Raw genomic sequence first — 16796 nt, forward strand, 5'->3', positions numbered from 1 at the left:
TTACATATACAAAATGTATCTGATAAATGAGTAGTCTATTCAGCAGGGACAGTCCCTTCATTTGAACTGCTTGGCTTTTTAAGTGTCAATATAAATAATAATTCAATTTCCTGTTAACTTGCATAATTTTCATGGAATCAGAGTTGGAAAGGACCATGGAGGGGGGGCATCTAGTCCAACCACCTGCAATTCAGGAATCTTTTGGCCCAATGTTGCCCCATGACCCTAAGATTAAGAGTCTAATGCTCTACCAGCTGAGCTATCCTAAGAAGTTGCCAAGGTGTGCCCAAAAGTTGCAGCTACATTCTTAGACTGGAATGTTACCTTTGACTTTTTTGAGAGATGGATCAGAAAATTCTCATATTGTTCTATGGCAAAAATCAAGTTAGGAATTGGCTTGGATTCCCGCAACACTTTGGCCTACAGATGGAAGGAAAGCATTGAAGTGTATTAAATACAGCAGCAGCACAGTTACAGGATCTCACAGTAAATAGCTATGTAGGCCTTTCAAATATTTTTAATATCATTTCAGGGTGAGTATTATCCACATGATTAGGTAACCAAATCCTGGGGAGATATAGATGCTCTGAATTTGATTAGACCTCTGAGCGACAAAACTGACTTGAAAAACAGCTATTCAAGGCTTGTGCAAGTTTATCTGTCCTCCACAATTCAAATTGCACCTGTGAGTATTCAGTGGTAGTTTATGCTGCCATCCTCTGCTACTGAAGGAGCAGAGACTTAAGGCTTTAAGTACATCCCATTGAAACTCAATTAAATAACTAAGGGTCCAGTGTATTTCTGGGCAGAAATAACCATCCTCACCATGACTGTGGACACCTCAGCTGTTGTCTTCTCCTTTTTCTTCTTTTTCTTTTCTCCTGCCATGCTCAAGGTTTCACTCTGGATATTCTGAAAGGAGAAGTTGCTTGACATGTAAAGATAGGGGATTGAGTCTCTCTTTATAGGGTTAACAAGGTGATATAAAACCTTGGAGCAATTCATAAAAAGAGAAAGCCCCTTTTACAGGGAGTGTTCATTGCTGAATTTATATTTGGGTTTAATCCAGACCTATCCCCCTCTCCCTTCTTGCTCCTCTAGTTCTGATCTTCCCATTGACCTTTCCATAGTCCTCACTCTGAAGAAGTCATTTTTGCAATCGTAATCCATCTTTGCAGGAAACACTGAGCCCCTCATCCATACCACAACTTCATTAAATATGGGCAGGACAATTCTGTAGTCTGCAGCTTTTTGCTGCACAGAACACAGAGTAGGGGTAGGATAGTGCCAAAATTCATATCAGTACCTCCCAGATTTAAAACACGACTTGGTTTAGTCAGAAGAATACACTCCATTCTTTTCTATTATTGTTAGGATTCTCATTTTCCTATCTTGCCACTGATAGCAGCATTCTCTGCATTTATGAGTAGGGCTATTTATGCTGAGAGCACAGGAAATTGTGCCAGGTACAGAATTTAGCTTCCTCAGCATCACAGCTTTCACTAAAACTCAAAACAGCAGTCTCTTTAAATGAACCTCAAGGCAGCGAGCACAGGTATGGTTCCATCTAGGCACTGACCAGACCCAAACCCACTTGGCTTCAGCAAGGTTGATGCCTCCTGTGCCGTCAGCATATGTAAATGCTGTTTTCCCCTAGGTTAATAGATGCACTGTTTGGGATTGGGAGTGTGAAATGGGAAATTCAACTTTTTGGCTTACCTGCACATATGTGATGAAGGCATAACACTGGGGGGTCAAGTGGGAGCCAGAGAGTCTAACCTAGAGAAGATAATGCTACTTATTCCAAGAATTTTCTTCCAGAATTAAAGCAGAAACTATTATTCGGCACCTACTAACAGGCATTGTACAGGATCATGTAACACCCACCAGCTTTTCTAGCCGTCCTGGAATCGCCCATGTTGTGGTTCGGCACACTTGGAGATACTAAAACAAAAAGTAATGCAAGAGGACATGGTATATGAGCCACAGGAACTCCCTGCCACAGAAGGCAAATGGTCTGGGCATCCTTGCCTGTTAGCATTTGTGTTTTGTAAGATCAGCAGCAGAGATCCTACAGAAATAATACTTTCAGTGCCCCCCTCAACTGAAATTTAGCAGGTAGCAATTTATTAAGAGTCAGGATGTTCTTAGAAGTGGTGCCCTTCCACAGGGATTTTCTGCCCAAGTAGGCTAACGTAAAGCACCATAAGAATTAGTCAGGCTAGATAGCAGGTTATACATTTTAGAAACAAACTTGCATGATCTATACACTACTGGCTACCTGAGAGTAGCCCATCATCAGTTTTTAGGCATCCAGGCTAAGTTGGGCTTAGGGAAAGATGATGATCAGGCCCTCAAACCCAAACCTCATGCCTCGGGTCAAGAGCACTCACATATTTTACAAGGCTTGTAAGAGTGGTGTACATCTTGCTGACACTCCTGAGCAGTGTGTCCACACAGCTTCCCGGAGGCAAGGCTGTTTGTACCAGCTCATGATATGCAGTCAACAAAGTCCCAAGCTGAAGAATGATTGCCTTTTCCAGAGGCTGGGTTGGGTTTGTTGATTGAGAGGCATCTTCTACAAAAGGAAGGAAAAAGCTTCGTAAAAACCACAAAGGTCCTTGATATCTAGAAATAGTCACATAGCCTGTTTGAATGGGTGTGCACTCCCCTTTAAAAATCAGGTATACAGTTTAAACATGTTCCAAGTTCAAGCCCAGTTCCTGGTTGGTCAAATAGCAGCAGCATTAATTAAGTTCACTTCTTACAGCTTTGATTTATGTGTCTTTTCCTTGAGATGCTGGGCTTGATCATCATATCCCGGTCACTACTGGAACAAGCTTTACTTGGTGTTGTCCTTGAATTCAGTTTGGAAATTTCAGTTGGTCTAGAATGTGGCTGTCATCTGTATTGATTAACAAATTTGTTCCTGAGCTTAATTCAAACCATTTCACAGAGTTGACCATGTTTGAGGCAGATGGACTTTTTGTCCTATGAAAACTTGTTTCTCTGGGGTCTTTTCCTAAAAACTGTGCCAAAGGGCATTTTCTCCATGATCCTGTGTTGTTTTTTCTTGACTTGACAATAAGGATGAGAGTGGGAATCGTCAGCTGAGCTGTTCATACTTCTTAACAAGAGACAACCCAATAGGACACCATTTGAGGACTACTGTTCTTTTTCTTACCTGCTGCCTCCAGTCCCAAATGACTCTTCATCTTATTGATCAGCCAGTCCACCTCTTCGAGGACCTTCTCTGCTCGACTCAAAATCAGTAACTAAGAAGAGAAGAAGAGTTTGGATTTGATATCCCGCTTTATCACTACCCTAAGGTGTCTCAAAGCGGCTAACATTCTCCTTTCCCTTCCTCCCCCACAACAAACACTCTGTGAGGTGAGTGGGGCTGAGAGACTTCAGAGAAGTGTGACTGGCCCAAGGTCACCCAGCAGCTGCATGTGGAGGAGCAGAGACGCGAACCCGGTTCACCAAATTACGAGTCCACCGCTCTTAACCACTACACCACACTGGCTCTAAGAGAGAAAGAAATTGCTTTGAATAGCACATTGTGCCTTGCAGGCACAGGAAATTGCCAAGTAGAATTTACTTGTCACATTTATGTATCACTTTTCATTAAATTTGAACCTAGTTTGTGGTTTGTTAGTTTGTTTTACACCAACTCACACAAGTTGTAGGAGCTGCTGTCTTGGCGTTCACAATAGCAAAGTGGGGCTGGTGCTCCATTTCAATATCCTAGGCAGAGAGTGGGGGATTAAAAAGATGAAACAAGCAGTAATTTAGATACCTATCATTTTATTATTATTATTCCACCATTCCTTTTTATCTTCACAACAACCCCACGAGGTAGGATAGGATAATAGTCACTGGTTCAGTGTCACTCAAGTGAGCTTGGTCTCTAAATGGAGATTTGAACCCAAATTTCTCTGGTCTAACACTTTAACCACTACACCAGCCTGATTCTACGTTCTTTCAACAGCTATATCCAGGAAGGGGATTTGGGGATACAGAACAAGCGCACAAGCTCTGCATTGACAAATGCATGCAGACTGATAAGCTCAGTCTAAAAGGCCCAACTGATATGTTACCTGGTCTATGTCCCCAAGCTGAACATGGATATCCTGGGCAAGCTCACGCAATACACTGCCTGGGCTCTTGATGAGAACATGCAAACTGAAGAGCAGGGCTAGCAAGCCCTTGCAGCAAGGGGCGTCATCTGCGGAGAGCGAAAACACAAGTAAGCTTTGGAGACACCATGGCTGGTCTACTGGGTCAGGCCAACAACCAACCCAGCATTCCATCTCTTAACAGGCTTTCTGCAAATGTAACACTGCTTAATCTCCTTTTCTCATGTTCACAGCAAATTAAAGTTAGCATGATCCCTGCTGACCGCAGTTCCAAAAATGGTAAGGAAGGAAGGGAGAGAGAAAGAAGAGAATGTGAGCCCACAGGATGCAACCTAATCATGGCGAGGAAATCAAGGAGCGTTGCACTTGCATTGGGTCGCATAAAGATGTTTAGTGGCCCGAACATCTGTCAAACAACTTTGGGTACCCTTATCTCCCATTAATTTATTTAAACCTTTCTTTAAACCTGGATGCTACATTTCATTTGATTACCTAAGCTGCAGATGTCATAAGGCCTGAGGCAGGAGAACAAAGTCTTACCTGGTCAGAAGTCTTACCTAGGCTAGTTTCCTTGCAAATCTTGACTGTCCAGGATAACAGCTGCATGAACTGCACAAGAAGAAAGAGGGTGACTTTTCTCAGTACAGAATTATTAGTGTTTATGTTGTTGTAGAGCCACTATGAGAGCTGTTTTCAATATGGGTTGAAAGGCAGATCAGAAGAGTTAAGAGAGAATAAATAAATGATACGTATTAAAAGCAAGAGTTTAATCAGATAGATTGGACTGAGGGCTGATCCACCTGTAACATAAAGGTAAAGGGACCCCTGACCTTTAGGTCCAGTCGTGGCCGACTCTGGGGTTGCGGTGCTCATCTCGCTTTATTGGCCGGGGAGCTGGGTACAGCTTCCGGGTCATGTGGCCAGCATGACTAAGCCGCTTCTGGCGAACAAGAGCGCACGGAAACGCCGTTTACCTTCCCACTGGAGCGGTACCTATTTATCTACTTGCACTTTGACATGCTTTTGAACTGCTAGGTTGGCAGGAGCAGGGACCGAGCAATGGGAGCTTACCCCGTTGCGGGGATTCGAATCGCAGACGTTCTGATCGGCAAGTCCTAGGCTCTGTGGTTTAACCCCAGTGCCACCCGCAACCCTACATATAACATAGAGACCAGCTTAAACATGAGGAACAGCTGGTGGATCAGGCCAGTGGCATCACACTGCAGTATATACCTGGAGGGAGGAGGGCTCCAAGAGTTTAGAAAGAGTTGCAAGGATGTTGATTAACAGAAGTGCTTCCTTGCTGCTGAAGTCATCGTCAGCGTTGCTGAGCTGGTTCACTAATGACCTCTGAGAAGGAGGGGGAAAGGAAAATAGATTTCATGAGCAAACAACAATTTTTAGAAAGCAATGAAAGGAGGGGAGGAAGGTGGGGTGAACACTTTTTGAGACTCAAACTTTCTGTTCCTGTCCAAGTATTCTTAGGCAATTCCCTAAGTAGGAGATGCTCCTTTCCTAGATCTGCTTCAATGGCTTTGCAATTGTAAGCAGCGAACTGAGAGCACAGGCCCAGTATCTCTGCCTACATCCTCCTGAACAAGAGTCGATCCATCTTTTCAAGCAGTTCAACCCCAACATCACCTTTCTGCAGTTCACCTGAAACTGTCGAATCTGAAAGGCTGCTTTCTCAGTGACGTTAATGTCCCCGTCTTCTTCCGCATCTTCGTTTGCAATATCTGGCAAAAAGGGAAAAAAGGAGGAGGGAGAAGGGGAACAAGGTAGAAGTTGAGGTCAGGAGAGAGAATTCATCCCAACTATACACATGGAGATTATCATTACTTTGAAAAGCAGTGGTCGGCAGTATATTTGCTTATATTTATAAAAATACTTGTATGCTGCAGTTTTTTAAAAAAATATAAGTAGTCTATAACAATTTTATTTACATATACAATAAAAAAACCATGCAAAAACTTAAATTCACAGATCATCAGCTCACTATTCCAGAATATAGCTTTCTTAATTGTCTGCGTAAGCTTGGCACCATAGAAGAGTGTATAGTGGACACCCAGAGGTTAACAAAGAAGGGGCCTGCAGAATCTTTACAGAAAGAGCTTTCCGCAGGAGTGTTCCGATGACACTTCCAGCCCCTTCACTGACAATTCAGCAGAAAACGAGCCTTAATGCTTACCCAGTGCCTGCAGAAACTGTGGGATTTTTGCTGGATACAGCAGTTGCACGGTGTTAAAGATCCGCAGCAAACCCTCCAAGCACAACAGTGAGATGCTCTTGCCCTTCTCCTTCTTGCCCGATTCTTCGGCTGTGGTTGGGATTGAGGTGTATCTCCACAGCAGGACTCTTTGGGGAAAGGGGTAAAGTAGGGGGTGATTTAAGGCAGGCTTAATGGCCATGTGTGATGACTAGGAACAGCCAACCCTTGTACCCAAATTACACATCCGCTATTACTGTGCTTAACTCTCTATTCATGCATGCAGAGGAGGGTGGGGGCAGAAGTTCATGTCAGGTCATCTCTTACTTGCACCTCTTGCTCAGTACTGTCAAAGTTAGTACAGTCAAAGTCAGGCCTGCACAGTTTGTGGCCAGCAAAACCAAGCACAGGCAGCAAGATACACACTGGGCATGCCACCTGCTTGATAATTTCTCAGGTTCCTGCCGTCTCAGGCAGGCAGCAAAAACAGAATGAAAATCAAATCCCTGGTTGGCCACTATAGCTGACTAGCGGCACCCTGCTGAGTGGGTGTATCTTATGACAAGTCCTTCATTATGGCTAGGACTTCCCCAGTCTTCAGTGGCCCAGTGTGATCCTAATAAGAACTGGCCAGGAGTCCACCTAGTCCAGCATCCCGTTCTCACAGTGGCCAGCCTGTGGGAAGCCTGTAAGCAAGAGCTAAGTGCAAGAGCATTCTCCCCTCATGTGGTTTCTAGCAACTGATACTCAGAAGCATCACTGCCTCTGACGGTGGAGACAGAACATAGCCATCAGGGTTGGCAGTTGTGTACTTAACATGCTGCAGCCTGTGCAGGGAACCTAGCTGTCACCTGGCATCCCTCCACTAGTGTATCTGGTGAATTTGGGTAGAGGACCCAGAAAAATGTATGTCCTCCCCTGGACTTCATTCTGCCCCTACTACCGCTGAGAAAGAGCAGAGCCGGGTGGGTGGACACAACTTAGGCAAAGAATTCCTGCCCCAGAGAGACGGAAAACATCTGGTTGCTGAGTATTAAGCCTAGAAGCCTACCTCCCCAACCCACTCCCCTGGCTTCTGTGGAAGTTAGCAACATCAGCAAGAGGGTAGGGAAGAGGATTTTAAGAATCACTGTCTCTGCATTGCCTCCAACAGTCAAGAGTGCTGAGGACTGGGACTTATGGATACCAGTAACAGCTGAAATGCCTGATGAACTCTTAACTTCCCTTTGCCCCCACTGTCCCTGAGGAAGAGCAGAGTCAGGGGAGGCATGGCAGATGAACATCTGTTCAGGTTTGCTTGCTATCATTGGGAACCACCGGCATACCTAAGACAGGCAGCTTCAAGAAACAGCTCATTTCTTTTGCCTCGGGGATTCTCTCAAGCCAGGATGAAAAATATTCAGGATGCATATTCTTCTTGCCTAGATACACTTTATAATGGCAGTATCTTATTATATTATAGAGCTGAATTTATTATTGGAAACCTCTGTACGATAACTTTGTTTACAATATTGCAAAAACCATACAACAGTTTGGCTTAACTAACTACTGCAGAAGTCTGCTGCTCAATGGCCTCAAAGACCAAAAGGCTACTTGCTCAGAATCCCAACACTGGCTTAGTTTCAAACTCCTCTTTGTTTTCTTTCTCCACCTTTTAATATGTAAGAGCTTGGGATATTTAAGAGGTACCCTTTACTAATACCATACCAAGGTCTTCAGGCCATGTGACTCACCGAGTGATTCTACAGAGGTTCTGGAACATCTTATCTCTGTTCTGCCCATCAGGCCCATCTGTTTGTCCCGTCTCCTCCAACTGCTGTACTTTCTGCAAGGCCACACTGACAGCATAGCGCATGAACTCACTGCTGGAGCGCAGAACAGCCAAGCTCTCCTCGTGGTTCTGGGAACAGTCCCTGGGGCATCAGAAGAAAGCAAATTCTCAATGGTTGTCAAGATGGCAAAAAGGAATCAGGGATGGAGCCAGAGGAGAAAGTGGTGTAATCTCAGGTGACTTAAGCTACCCCTCAAATTTTTTTTATTTTTTTTTATAAATATTTATTAAAGTTTTTAAATATAAATGCACAAATAATAAACAGTCTTACTTCTATCACAGACATAATTTCATCACTTCTTTGGGCTCCCTCACGTCTCCCGCTCCCATTTACATCGTTAAAAGTTTTTTCCAAACAAATTATCAACTTGTTTACAATCTCATGTCCACTCATTCAAATATAATCTAGCACTTCTTCCAAAAAATTTTATATTTTCTTTAGTCTCACTTATCATCAAATTTCAAATCTAATTTAGTGGTGGCCAGTTTTTTATAATCTAGCATCCTTCTTAGCATTCAACCAAATTACAATGTTTTTGTAGATACTTCTTGAATTTCTCCCAGTCTTCCTCCATCTTCTCTTCTCCCAGGTCACGGATTCTGCCAGTCATCTCGGCCAGTTGCATATAGTCCATCAGTTGCATCTGCCACTCTTCCAGTGTGGGTAGATCTTGAGTTTTCCAGTTTTTTGCGATGAGTATCCTTGCTGCCGTTGTTGCATACATAAAAAATGTTCGGTCCTTCTTTAACACCTTCTGGCCGACAATACCCAGAAGGAAGGCCTCTGGTTTCTTAGTGAAGGTATACTTAAATACCTTTTTCAGCTCATTATATATCATTTCCCAGAAGACTAAGCTACCCCTCAAATTGGGTAAAAGCATATTCAGGCATCAAAAGAGAGACAAAATTTCTAGATACCCTAGATGAATGTGCCTTGAAACTCAGGTCCTTACCTGAAGAGACTTGTAAGTAATGTGCACACAAAGCCCATGGAAAGGAAGCTTCGGGCAATTTTATTTGCCGAAGTGGGTTTGTTCTTCCCAGCTTTCTCTTTCAGGATTTCGCACAGTTTGGTATAGCACTTGAACAGGCCCAGAACATCTTCAAACTTGCTCTTGCTGCAACACACATTGCAGAAATAAAAATGCAAAAAACCATGAGACAAATATTTCAAAACAGAACCTAGGTATTTTCATTTCATGTTTCACTCATGAAACCCACAGACAAACATGCAGATATTAGTCATTCACTAGAATGGACAGGTAACTTAGTTGGACCCATTTGCAAAGCTGTTTTAAAAGAAATTGAGGGAGGGTAGGACAAAGTAATGTCTGAACTAATTTCCATCCTACTGGGATTAAAGGACCACTACTACATGAGGAGAGCTGGGATTAACACCACTGGCAGTCACTTGAACCCAGAACCTTCAGAGACTTAGTCAAGGACCCAAGTGTTAAGCTCAACAAGACCATCTAAGCTTTCTCACTATTTCTGCTATCAGGAATTGTGCTGAACTTGCAAGCTCTATCTCATGCAGTCTGCAGCTAGGAAGTCCTACTGGCTATATGCGTAGACGCTGGTGGAGGGCAGAGGGAGGGAGGATAATTTCATTCCTTACCTGAAATTCCCTATGCTAAAGTTGTACTCAATCAGGACCTCACAGACGCCCATCACTAAAATAGCGTAGATATTGTTCTTCAAGCCCACTCCTGTAGACTGAGAGAAGTCTGCCGACTTATCCTGAGCATAAAAAGCAAAGAAATTAAAATCTCATCCCCAGGGCTTTGCAGAAAGAAAGAAAGAAAGAAAGAAAGAAAGAAAGAAAGAAAGAAAGAAAGAAAGAAAGAAAGAAGTCTTCTCCCTTCCTGTTCCTAACTTACCAGTTCAAAATCTTCTAATTCACTCTTGATCATTCGCCGTGTGATCGACTCCAGCATCTCCTCCAAGTCTTGCTGGAGACCCTTATCATCATCTTCTTCTTCTTCTTCTTCTTCTTGTTCTTCTTCTTCCTCAGCCTGTCGGCGCAGGCTTAAGGTGCTCTTATACCAGGCCAGACAATGCTGAATACAGCAGAGTAAGTGAGCCTGAAGGAAATTGCAGCATCAATCATTAATAGTCATGCAGGTTGCTCAGATGCCTCCTCCCTCCTCAGGAAAATGTTCTTGCCACAGATACCAGCCTCATATAACCACCATGCTTAAGTCAAATTAATGCACAAAGGGGTTAGTACTATAAAGCAGTGGTTTTCAACTAATGTGCTGTGGCACCCTGGGGTGCCTTAAATGATCAAGGGGTGCTGCGGGCAACACTGGCCTCTGTCCCTCTTTCTTTCCCTCCCTACTCTGATGTCCTCTTGCATCTCTGCATCCCAAAGGCTTGTACAGCTGTTTAGTGCAGCAGTCCTGGCTATAAGCTCCACATGCGAATGGTGCCTCTGGGAGGCACCTTTCTTTGGGGCGGGGGGAGGGAGGGCAGCTCAGAGACCAAGGAGAGGGGAGAGGAAGCGGAGGGAACCCTCCACAAGGGAGGGTGTTTGAAAAAGGGCAAGAGGCTGCCAGCTCTGCAGGCAAAGGGTAACTGGACTTCTGAGCCCACAGGGGTGCTGCAGAAAGAATGTAGTTGGTCAAGGACGCTGTGGACCCAAAAAAGGTTGAAAACTTCTGCTATACAGTAATCTGTTCTGCCAGGGCCAAACTGGACAGGACACCATTCACGCCATTTCACTAATGGTGCGGGTAGGCCTTTAACCCTCCCCCCAGCCTTCTCCCTTGTGCTTCTGATTCAGGCCCAGCAGCTGCTAACTGCTCTGGAAGCTTTTCTTCCAAAGCAGTGCAGAGTAATACATTGTTTAAGATAAACGGACCTGCAGTTTATTTATTTAATTTAATAAATTTATATATTGCTTGATTGTTAAAAAAACAAACAAACCTCAAAGTGGTTTACAAAAAAGATAAAACAATAAAATGGAGGAAAAATTCACAACTGTACTTTAAAAACATACAAAAGTAAAAATACTGAAATGGATTAAAATTACCCCAATTCTAAGCATCTGGGTAGGCTTGTCTAAAGGTAAAGGGACCCCTGACCATTAGGTCTAGTCGTGACCGACTCTGGGGTTGTGGCGCTCATCTCACTTTATTGGCCAAGGGAGCTAGCGTACAGCTTCCAGGTCATGTGGCCAGCATGACTAAGCCGCTTCTGGCGAACCAGAGCAGCGCACGGAAACACTGTTTAGTTTCCCGCCGGAGCGGTACCTATTTATCTACTTGCACTTTGATGTGCTTTCGAACTGCTAGGTTGGCAGGAGCAGAAACCAAGCAACGGGAGCTCACCCCGTTGCGGGGATTCGAACTGCCGACCTTCTGATCTGCAAGTCCTAGGCTCTGTGGCTTAACCCACAGCACCACCTGCGTCCTTTGTCTAGTAGGTGCCAAAAAGAGTACAGTGTTGGCACCTGCTTGATCTCAATAGGCAGGAAGTTCCAAAGTTCAGGTGCTGCCACACTAAGTGATCATGTTCTTACAAATACGGAATGGGTATTATGTGGTGTCTGTAGTGGTGCCAGTTCTTAATTTATGAGAAATATGCTGGCACTTTCCTTTGAAAGGTGCTAGCTACAAACTCCAGATATCAGTGGAACTGAAAACAAACTTTTAAGAGCCATTATCCAAGGGGCTCAACCCTTCAACGCTCTCACCAAAGGTTCTTGCAGGAAGATTTGGTCTCTCTGAGCCAGGATGCATCCCTCTAGTTTTAACGGGGGCAGCAGGTCAGGTTCTGGCTCATAATACCGCTTTATCTGCCACAATAAATAAGGAACAACATTTTACAAGTGAGAATCATTCCCACTTTACTGCTAGGCAGGAAAGGGAACAGGGGAGAAAGGCTAAGCATCTGAATTAAAGTTAGAAAGAAGAAATAAATCTTCCCTAGTTTAGGATTGCTGAACTAGGGTGAAAACAGATACATACTTTCTACCCACACTTCTCTGCCCAGGAACAGGAATAGTTTTTTCCCACCACCGTGTGTGAGATCCACTGACATACATACCTGGCTCAAATATAGATCAGCGCAATTTTCAACCCTATCTTCCCACCTCCCCCTGCTCCCATTTAGACCAGATTTCCCCACCCCTCCTAGATGTCTGACATGTTTTTCTATTTAAAGAGTTAAAAAAAACCAACCAACCATCAACTCTATGCTCCTTTGTTTTTAAACTTAAAGCAATGCTCTGGGCAGCGAGAGAGGGAGGTGGAAAGGAAGTGTCTTTATGACTGACACAAGGGGAAGCCAATTAACCTTCTGCACAGACAGCTTCACCTGGAAACAGGAAAGACAGCTTACTCCCAAGTTTGGGAGTTTCTACATCTGTCCAAAAAGGGGGTGGGGAGGAGCATGAATCCACATCTCAAGTGCATTGTTCAAGATATGTGCATTTTCCTTCTCTGTTATGTAACTGATACACGGCTCACTGACCTTCCATCTGTTTTATTTCCCCCTCCACCAGGCGGCTTCTAATACTTGTTTTGAGGAGCTTTGAAGCAGAGTTGGAGAACCCCAGGCCCAGGCGCCAAATGTAGCTCTCCGGGCACCTCTCTACCTGAGCCTCAAGATTCTCCCTAGGCCACAACCTCCACTGACAATGCTTTGCACCCACTTTGAATGATTTCGCCTAGCTGGAACAAGTCCCTGATCTGTGATAATAGATAAAGGTAAAGGGACCCTTGACCATTAGGTCCAGTCGTGGCCGACTCTGGGGTTCCGGCGCTCATCTCACTTTAGTGGCTGAGGGAGCCTGCGTACAGCTTCCGGGTCATGTGGCCAGCATGACTAAGCCGCTTCTGGCAAACCAGAGCAGTGCACGGAAAAGTCGTTTACCTTCTTGCCGGAGCGGTACCTATTTATCTACTTGCACTTTGACGTGCTTTTGAACTGCTAGGTTAGCATGAGCAGGGACCGAGCAACGGGAGCTCACCCCGTCACAGGGATTCGAACCGCCAACCTTCTGATCAGCAAGTCCTAGGCTCTGTGGTTTAACCCACAGTGCCACCCGCGTCCCTGATCTGTGATAATACCTCTTGCTTTATGAATGAAGGATGGAGGATGGTGTCTACCGTAAGAGTCACTTCAGTTGCTCTGTCCACTTTTGCCCCAGGTCCCACCCATTTTTTACTTCTTACTCTGCCCACCACAAGCTTGCAGCCCTGAGAAGGTTGCCAATGAAGGAATGAGGTCCATTCAAAGGTTCTCTATCCTTGGTTAAACCATCAATGACTGTACATTTCCCAATGGTGGCAGCCAGAAACGCAGGTATAAGCAGCAGGTTTAAAAAAAATAAGAGAGAGAAGGATAAGATTCTAAGTTGATGCACGTCCTCACTTGTCATCTTATGAGTTACCTCTTGCTGTTTATACTCTGCTACCCCACCAGATAGCAAAAGCAATGAAGTGTCCTATGGCATCTTAAAAACTAACAAAAAATGGTAACAGAAAAACCTTCCGGGTCTAAGGCTGCCATTTTGTCCGAACCAGGATGCTCTGGTTTGTGCTTTCCCTATAAACCTGAATTTGAAACCAGAATCAGAAACTAAGATTGGTAATGGCCCTTGGCTATACACAATAAAGGCCTGACTTAACCGAGAAGCCAAGATCACACAGGGAGGGGAAGACTGGGGAGAAGAGAGCATGTGAGCCTGGGGGCTGGGACATGCAATACCCAACTACGGTTTGTCATACTGTCTGAACCAAGCCTGCAATGTTTTGATCTTCCCATATACCTGAGAGAGCAGCATCTCCAGAATGGAATTACTCAGTTGGGAGTTTCTCCGCAGGACATCATAAAAACCCTGAGAGGAGGGAAGAAAGGTTAAAAAACACACAGAGCCTTAAAAAACTCTCACAGGCAATTTTCACCACTGTAGGCAGTGGAAGACAACCATGCTGCCTCTGCTGCCTGCCACTATGCTCAGAAGCAAAAACTGATCCTCACAAAACCAAATGAGGTCCCATCGCACTGCCATGAAGCACAGCAGAGGTGCGGAAGGGTATTATACAACTAGAGCACTACAACACACCAGCACACAAACACTTACCAGAAGACCAGGAACCAGCTTCCCAAAGGCCTGCAGATGCTGACATTAATCCACAACCTCGACACTGCTTGAACTGAAGAAATTACGTGGAACCACGGCCAAAAAGATCCTCCTTACCTCGTAGAGCATGAATCTGACATCAGCCTGCTGACTTAAGCATCGCCGCAAGCTGCCCAGGATTTCTAGGCAGAAGGCCTCATTGGCTGCTGCGTTATAGCGGGTATGAACATCCACCTGGACCTAGAAGGCAGTAACAGAGTCATGAGAAATCATTTCCGGTTTATTATGACTGAAGCCGCCATCCTACGCACCTGGGGCTGCACAGGGCCTTTGGGAAGCTGCTGGCTGCTTACCTGACTCGCACCAATTGCCTGGCTGCACTGGGAGGAGGTCAAGCTACCCAGAACCTTAAAATTCTTTAAGAGGAGCAGAAACCCAGCAACTGCTGACTTACGGGCCTCCAGCTGCCTGTGATGGAAACAGAGGCAAGGGAGAACAATTAAGGACACCCATGGATGCTTCTGCTGAGAATTCTGGGGCACCTTGTCCTCCCTACCTTGTTAATGCTGGACAAAGCTTTGAGCTGAATTCCCTTAAAAGTTGGAGTGAAGAGATAAAATGACAAACAAACAAACCTAGAGTGGAAAAACCACAAAGGTGTGCAGGGTTGCTTGTTTACAGTATGATCAAGTGGATAAAATGTGCTGTGTGTTGTTTTTTAAAAGACAGCAACCATGTTTTTTAAAGACAACTACTTATTTTTACATTTTATTATTGGGACCCATTATGAATAATTATGTCTATCAACCAAGCATGATGATCAACCAAGCATGAGAAACTCTAATTCCCCCAACGAGTCTTCAGGAAAGGGCTTGCCCACATTTGTCCTGTGCCTAGAAAGTCATGGGTCCAAGCAGTTTTGCCTTTGCCTGTCGCTTTCCCCCCGGCAAACCTACTCTTTCGTGCTAAATCAGAACAAACAGCAATCTGCAGAAAATCCAGTCGCTGTTTACTCTGATTCAGCACTAAAGACTGGGTTTTTCCAGCTGGGGGGTGGGGAGCGGCAGGGCAAATGGAGTTGTGGGTAAGCCCTTGGGTAAAAAAACTATCGCAGAATTTGGAGCGTATGGCACTCCAGGCGACCCCGTCTGGCTCTTGGCTCTCTCCTCAGGTTACATCCACTTTCCACATGTGTTGTTTATGTGATAAAAGCAGTGAGGGGTGAGGGTAGGGAAACCAAGGAACTCCATAGATGTCTATTTACTTTGAAAGCATAAAAAATGGCAGCTTACCCAGAAAACATTGATTTGCGAAGAACAAGGATCAGGGAGTCCCTCATGGACATGCTAATTTTCAGCAGGGGCTGGGGGAAAAATAGAACGCATTAGACCAAGTGCTCTGCAGTTTTGCTAAAGGAGCAGCAGCAGCAGCAAGGCCAAGAAAAGAGGGATAGGGAGGACATTATATCAGCATAATCAATGAGCCATATGAGTCATTCCCAATCTATGAGCCACAAGAGAACTACAAGAAATAAACGGGAAGCCCACAAGCAAGACCTGAGTGTAGTGTTTGGCTGACATACAGGTGAAAGCATCACCTAGAATTTAGAACACCTTGCCAAGGGGAACCTGTCCCACATTCTCCACAACAACTTTATGCCACTATGCAGAAACATCCATTTTCTAGTAATTGTCTGGCCTGCTGAGTACTTTGATCTCTGAAACACTAGCTTTATATCCCATGCCCTTTCCATCTTTTATCAGTTTTTAAATATACGGATGAGATTACAAGGTGCCTCGAGCATTTATTTTAAATGGAAAGAAGGAATAAAAAGATATTTTATATGAATGAATTTAAGAGGACAGTGGTACATCGGGTTAAGTGCTTAATTCGTTCTAGAGGTCTGTTCTTAACCTGAAGCTGTTCTTAACCTGAAGCACCACTTTAGCTAATGGGGCCTCCTGCTGCTGCCGCGCCGCCGGAGCACAAGTTCTGTTCTCATCCTGAAGCAAAGTTCTTAACCTGAGGTACTATTTCTGGGTTAGCGGAGTCTGTAACCTGAAGCATATGTAACCTGAAGCGTATGTAACCCGAGGTACCACTGTAGTAACATCTTTCAAAGTATTTTTAAAAAATATGCTGCACTCTTTTGTAAGATATTTTGAGGACTTTTTGAGCTGAAAACTGACTAGTATAAAAGAACTTTACCTGCACGGCCTTAAGCAACCCTTGTACTGTGTCAAGAGGCAGGAATGACAAATGATCAAAGGCCTCTGCGACTTTTGAAGAAGACTGCTGAAGGATGAGCGGGGCAGACAGGATAATACCGGACAACAGATCTGAAAGAGAAAACGGTAACAAGGAGAGCTGCAGCCTTCAATAAGAGAAAGAGAAGGCCAAGATGTCAGGAACCAGGGACAGAAAAAGAAGTGCATTTGATTCGTAGGTTCACAGATCAAGAAAAGACAACTGCACAAATTATGAAGTCACCTTCCAAAAAAAGTAGAACAGTGAAAGATAAGAGGTCAT

General features: G+C 44.5%; 1 protein-coding gene across 3 annotated transcripts in view; it reads right to left on the reverse strand.

Moving 5' to 3' along the window:
* Window positions 1–16796, reverse strand: part of FANCI (FA complementation group I) — a 30445-nt gene that overhangs the window by 2174 nt on the left and 11475 nt on the right. For all 3 annotated transcript variants that reach the window (XM_081838731.1, XM_081838729.1, XM_081838730.1), the window contains exons 16-37: window positions 16476–16606; window positions 15560–15630; window positions 14621–14735; window positions 14385–14507; window positions 13953–14021; window positions 11874–11975; window positions 10057–10260; window positions 9795–9916; window positions 9130–9294; window positions 8079–8258; window positions 6328–6494; window positions 5796–5875; window positions 5373–5489; window positions 4697–4748; window positions 4101–4228; window positions 3679–3747; window positions 3185–3275; window positions 2394–2578; window positions 1888–1944; window positions 1720–1779; window positions 826–912; window positions 325–420 (exon numbers count right to left, since the gene is read on the reverse strand). In XM_081838731.1, the coding sequence (XP_081694857.1) occupies window positions 325–420; window positions 826–912; window positions 1720–1779; window positions 1888–1944; window positions 2394–2578; window positions 3185–3275; window positions 3679–3747; window positions 4101–4228; window positions 4697–4748; window positions 5373–5489; window positions 5796–5875; window positions 6328–6494; window positions 8079–8258; window positions 9130–9294; window positions 9795–9916; window positions 10057–10260; window positions 11874–11975; window positions 13953–14021; window positions 14385–14507; window positions 14621–14735; window positions 15560–15630; window positions 16476–16606 (2471 nt within the window). The remainder of the gene's footprint in view (window positions 1–324; window positions 421–825; window positions 913–1719; window positions 1780–1887; window positions 1945–2393; window positions 2579–3184; window positions 3276–3678; window positions 3748–4100; window positions 4229–4696; window positions 4749–5372; window positions 5490–5795; window positions 5876–6327; window positions 6495–8078; window positions 8259–9129; window positions 9295–9794; window positions 9917–10056; window positions 10261–11873; window positions 11976–13952; window positions 14022–14384; window positions 14508–14620; window positions 14736–15559; window positions 15631–16475; window positions 16607–16796) is intronic.

This window comes from Podarcis erhardii (genome assembly GCF_964252035.2).
Source record: "Podarcis erhardii genome assembly, chromosome: 14".
NCBI lineage: Eukaryota > Metazoa > Chordata > Lepidosauria > Squamata > Lacertidae > Podarcis > Podarcis erhardii.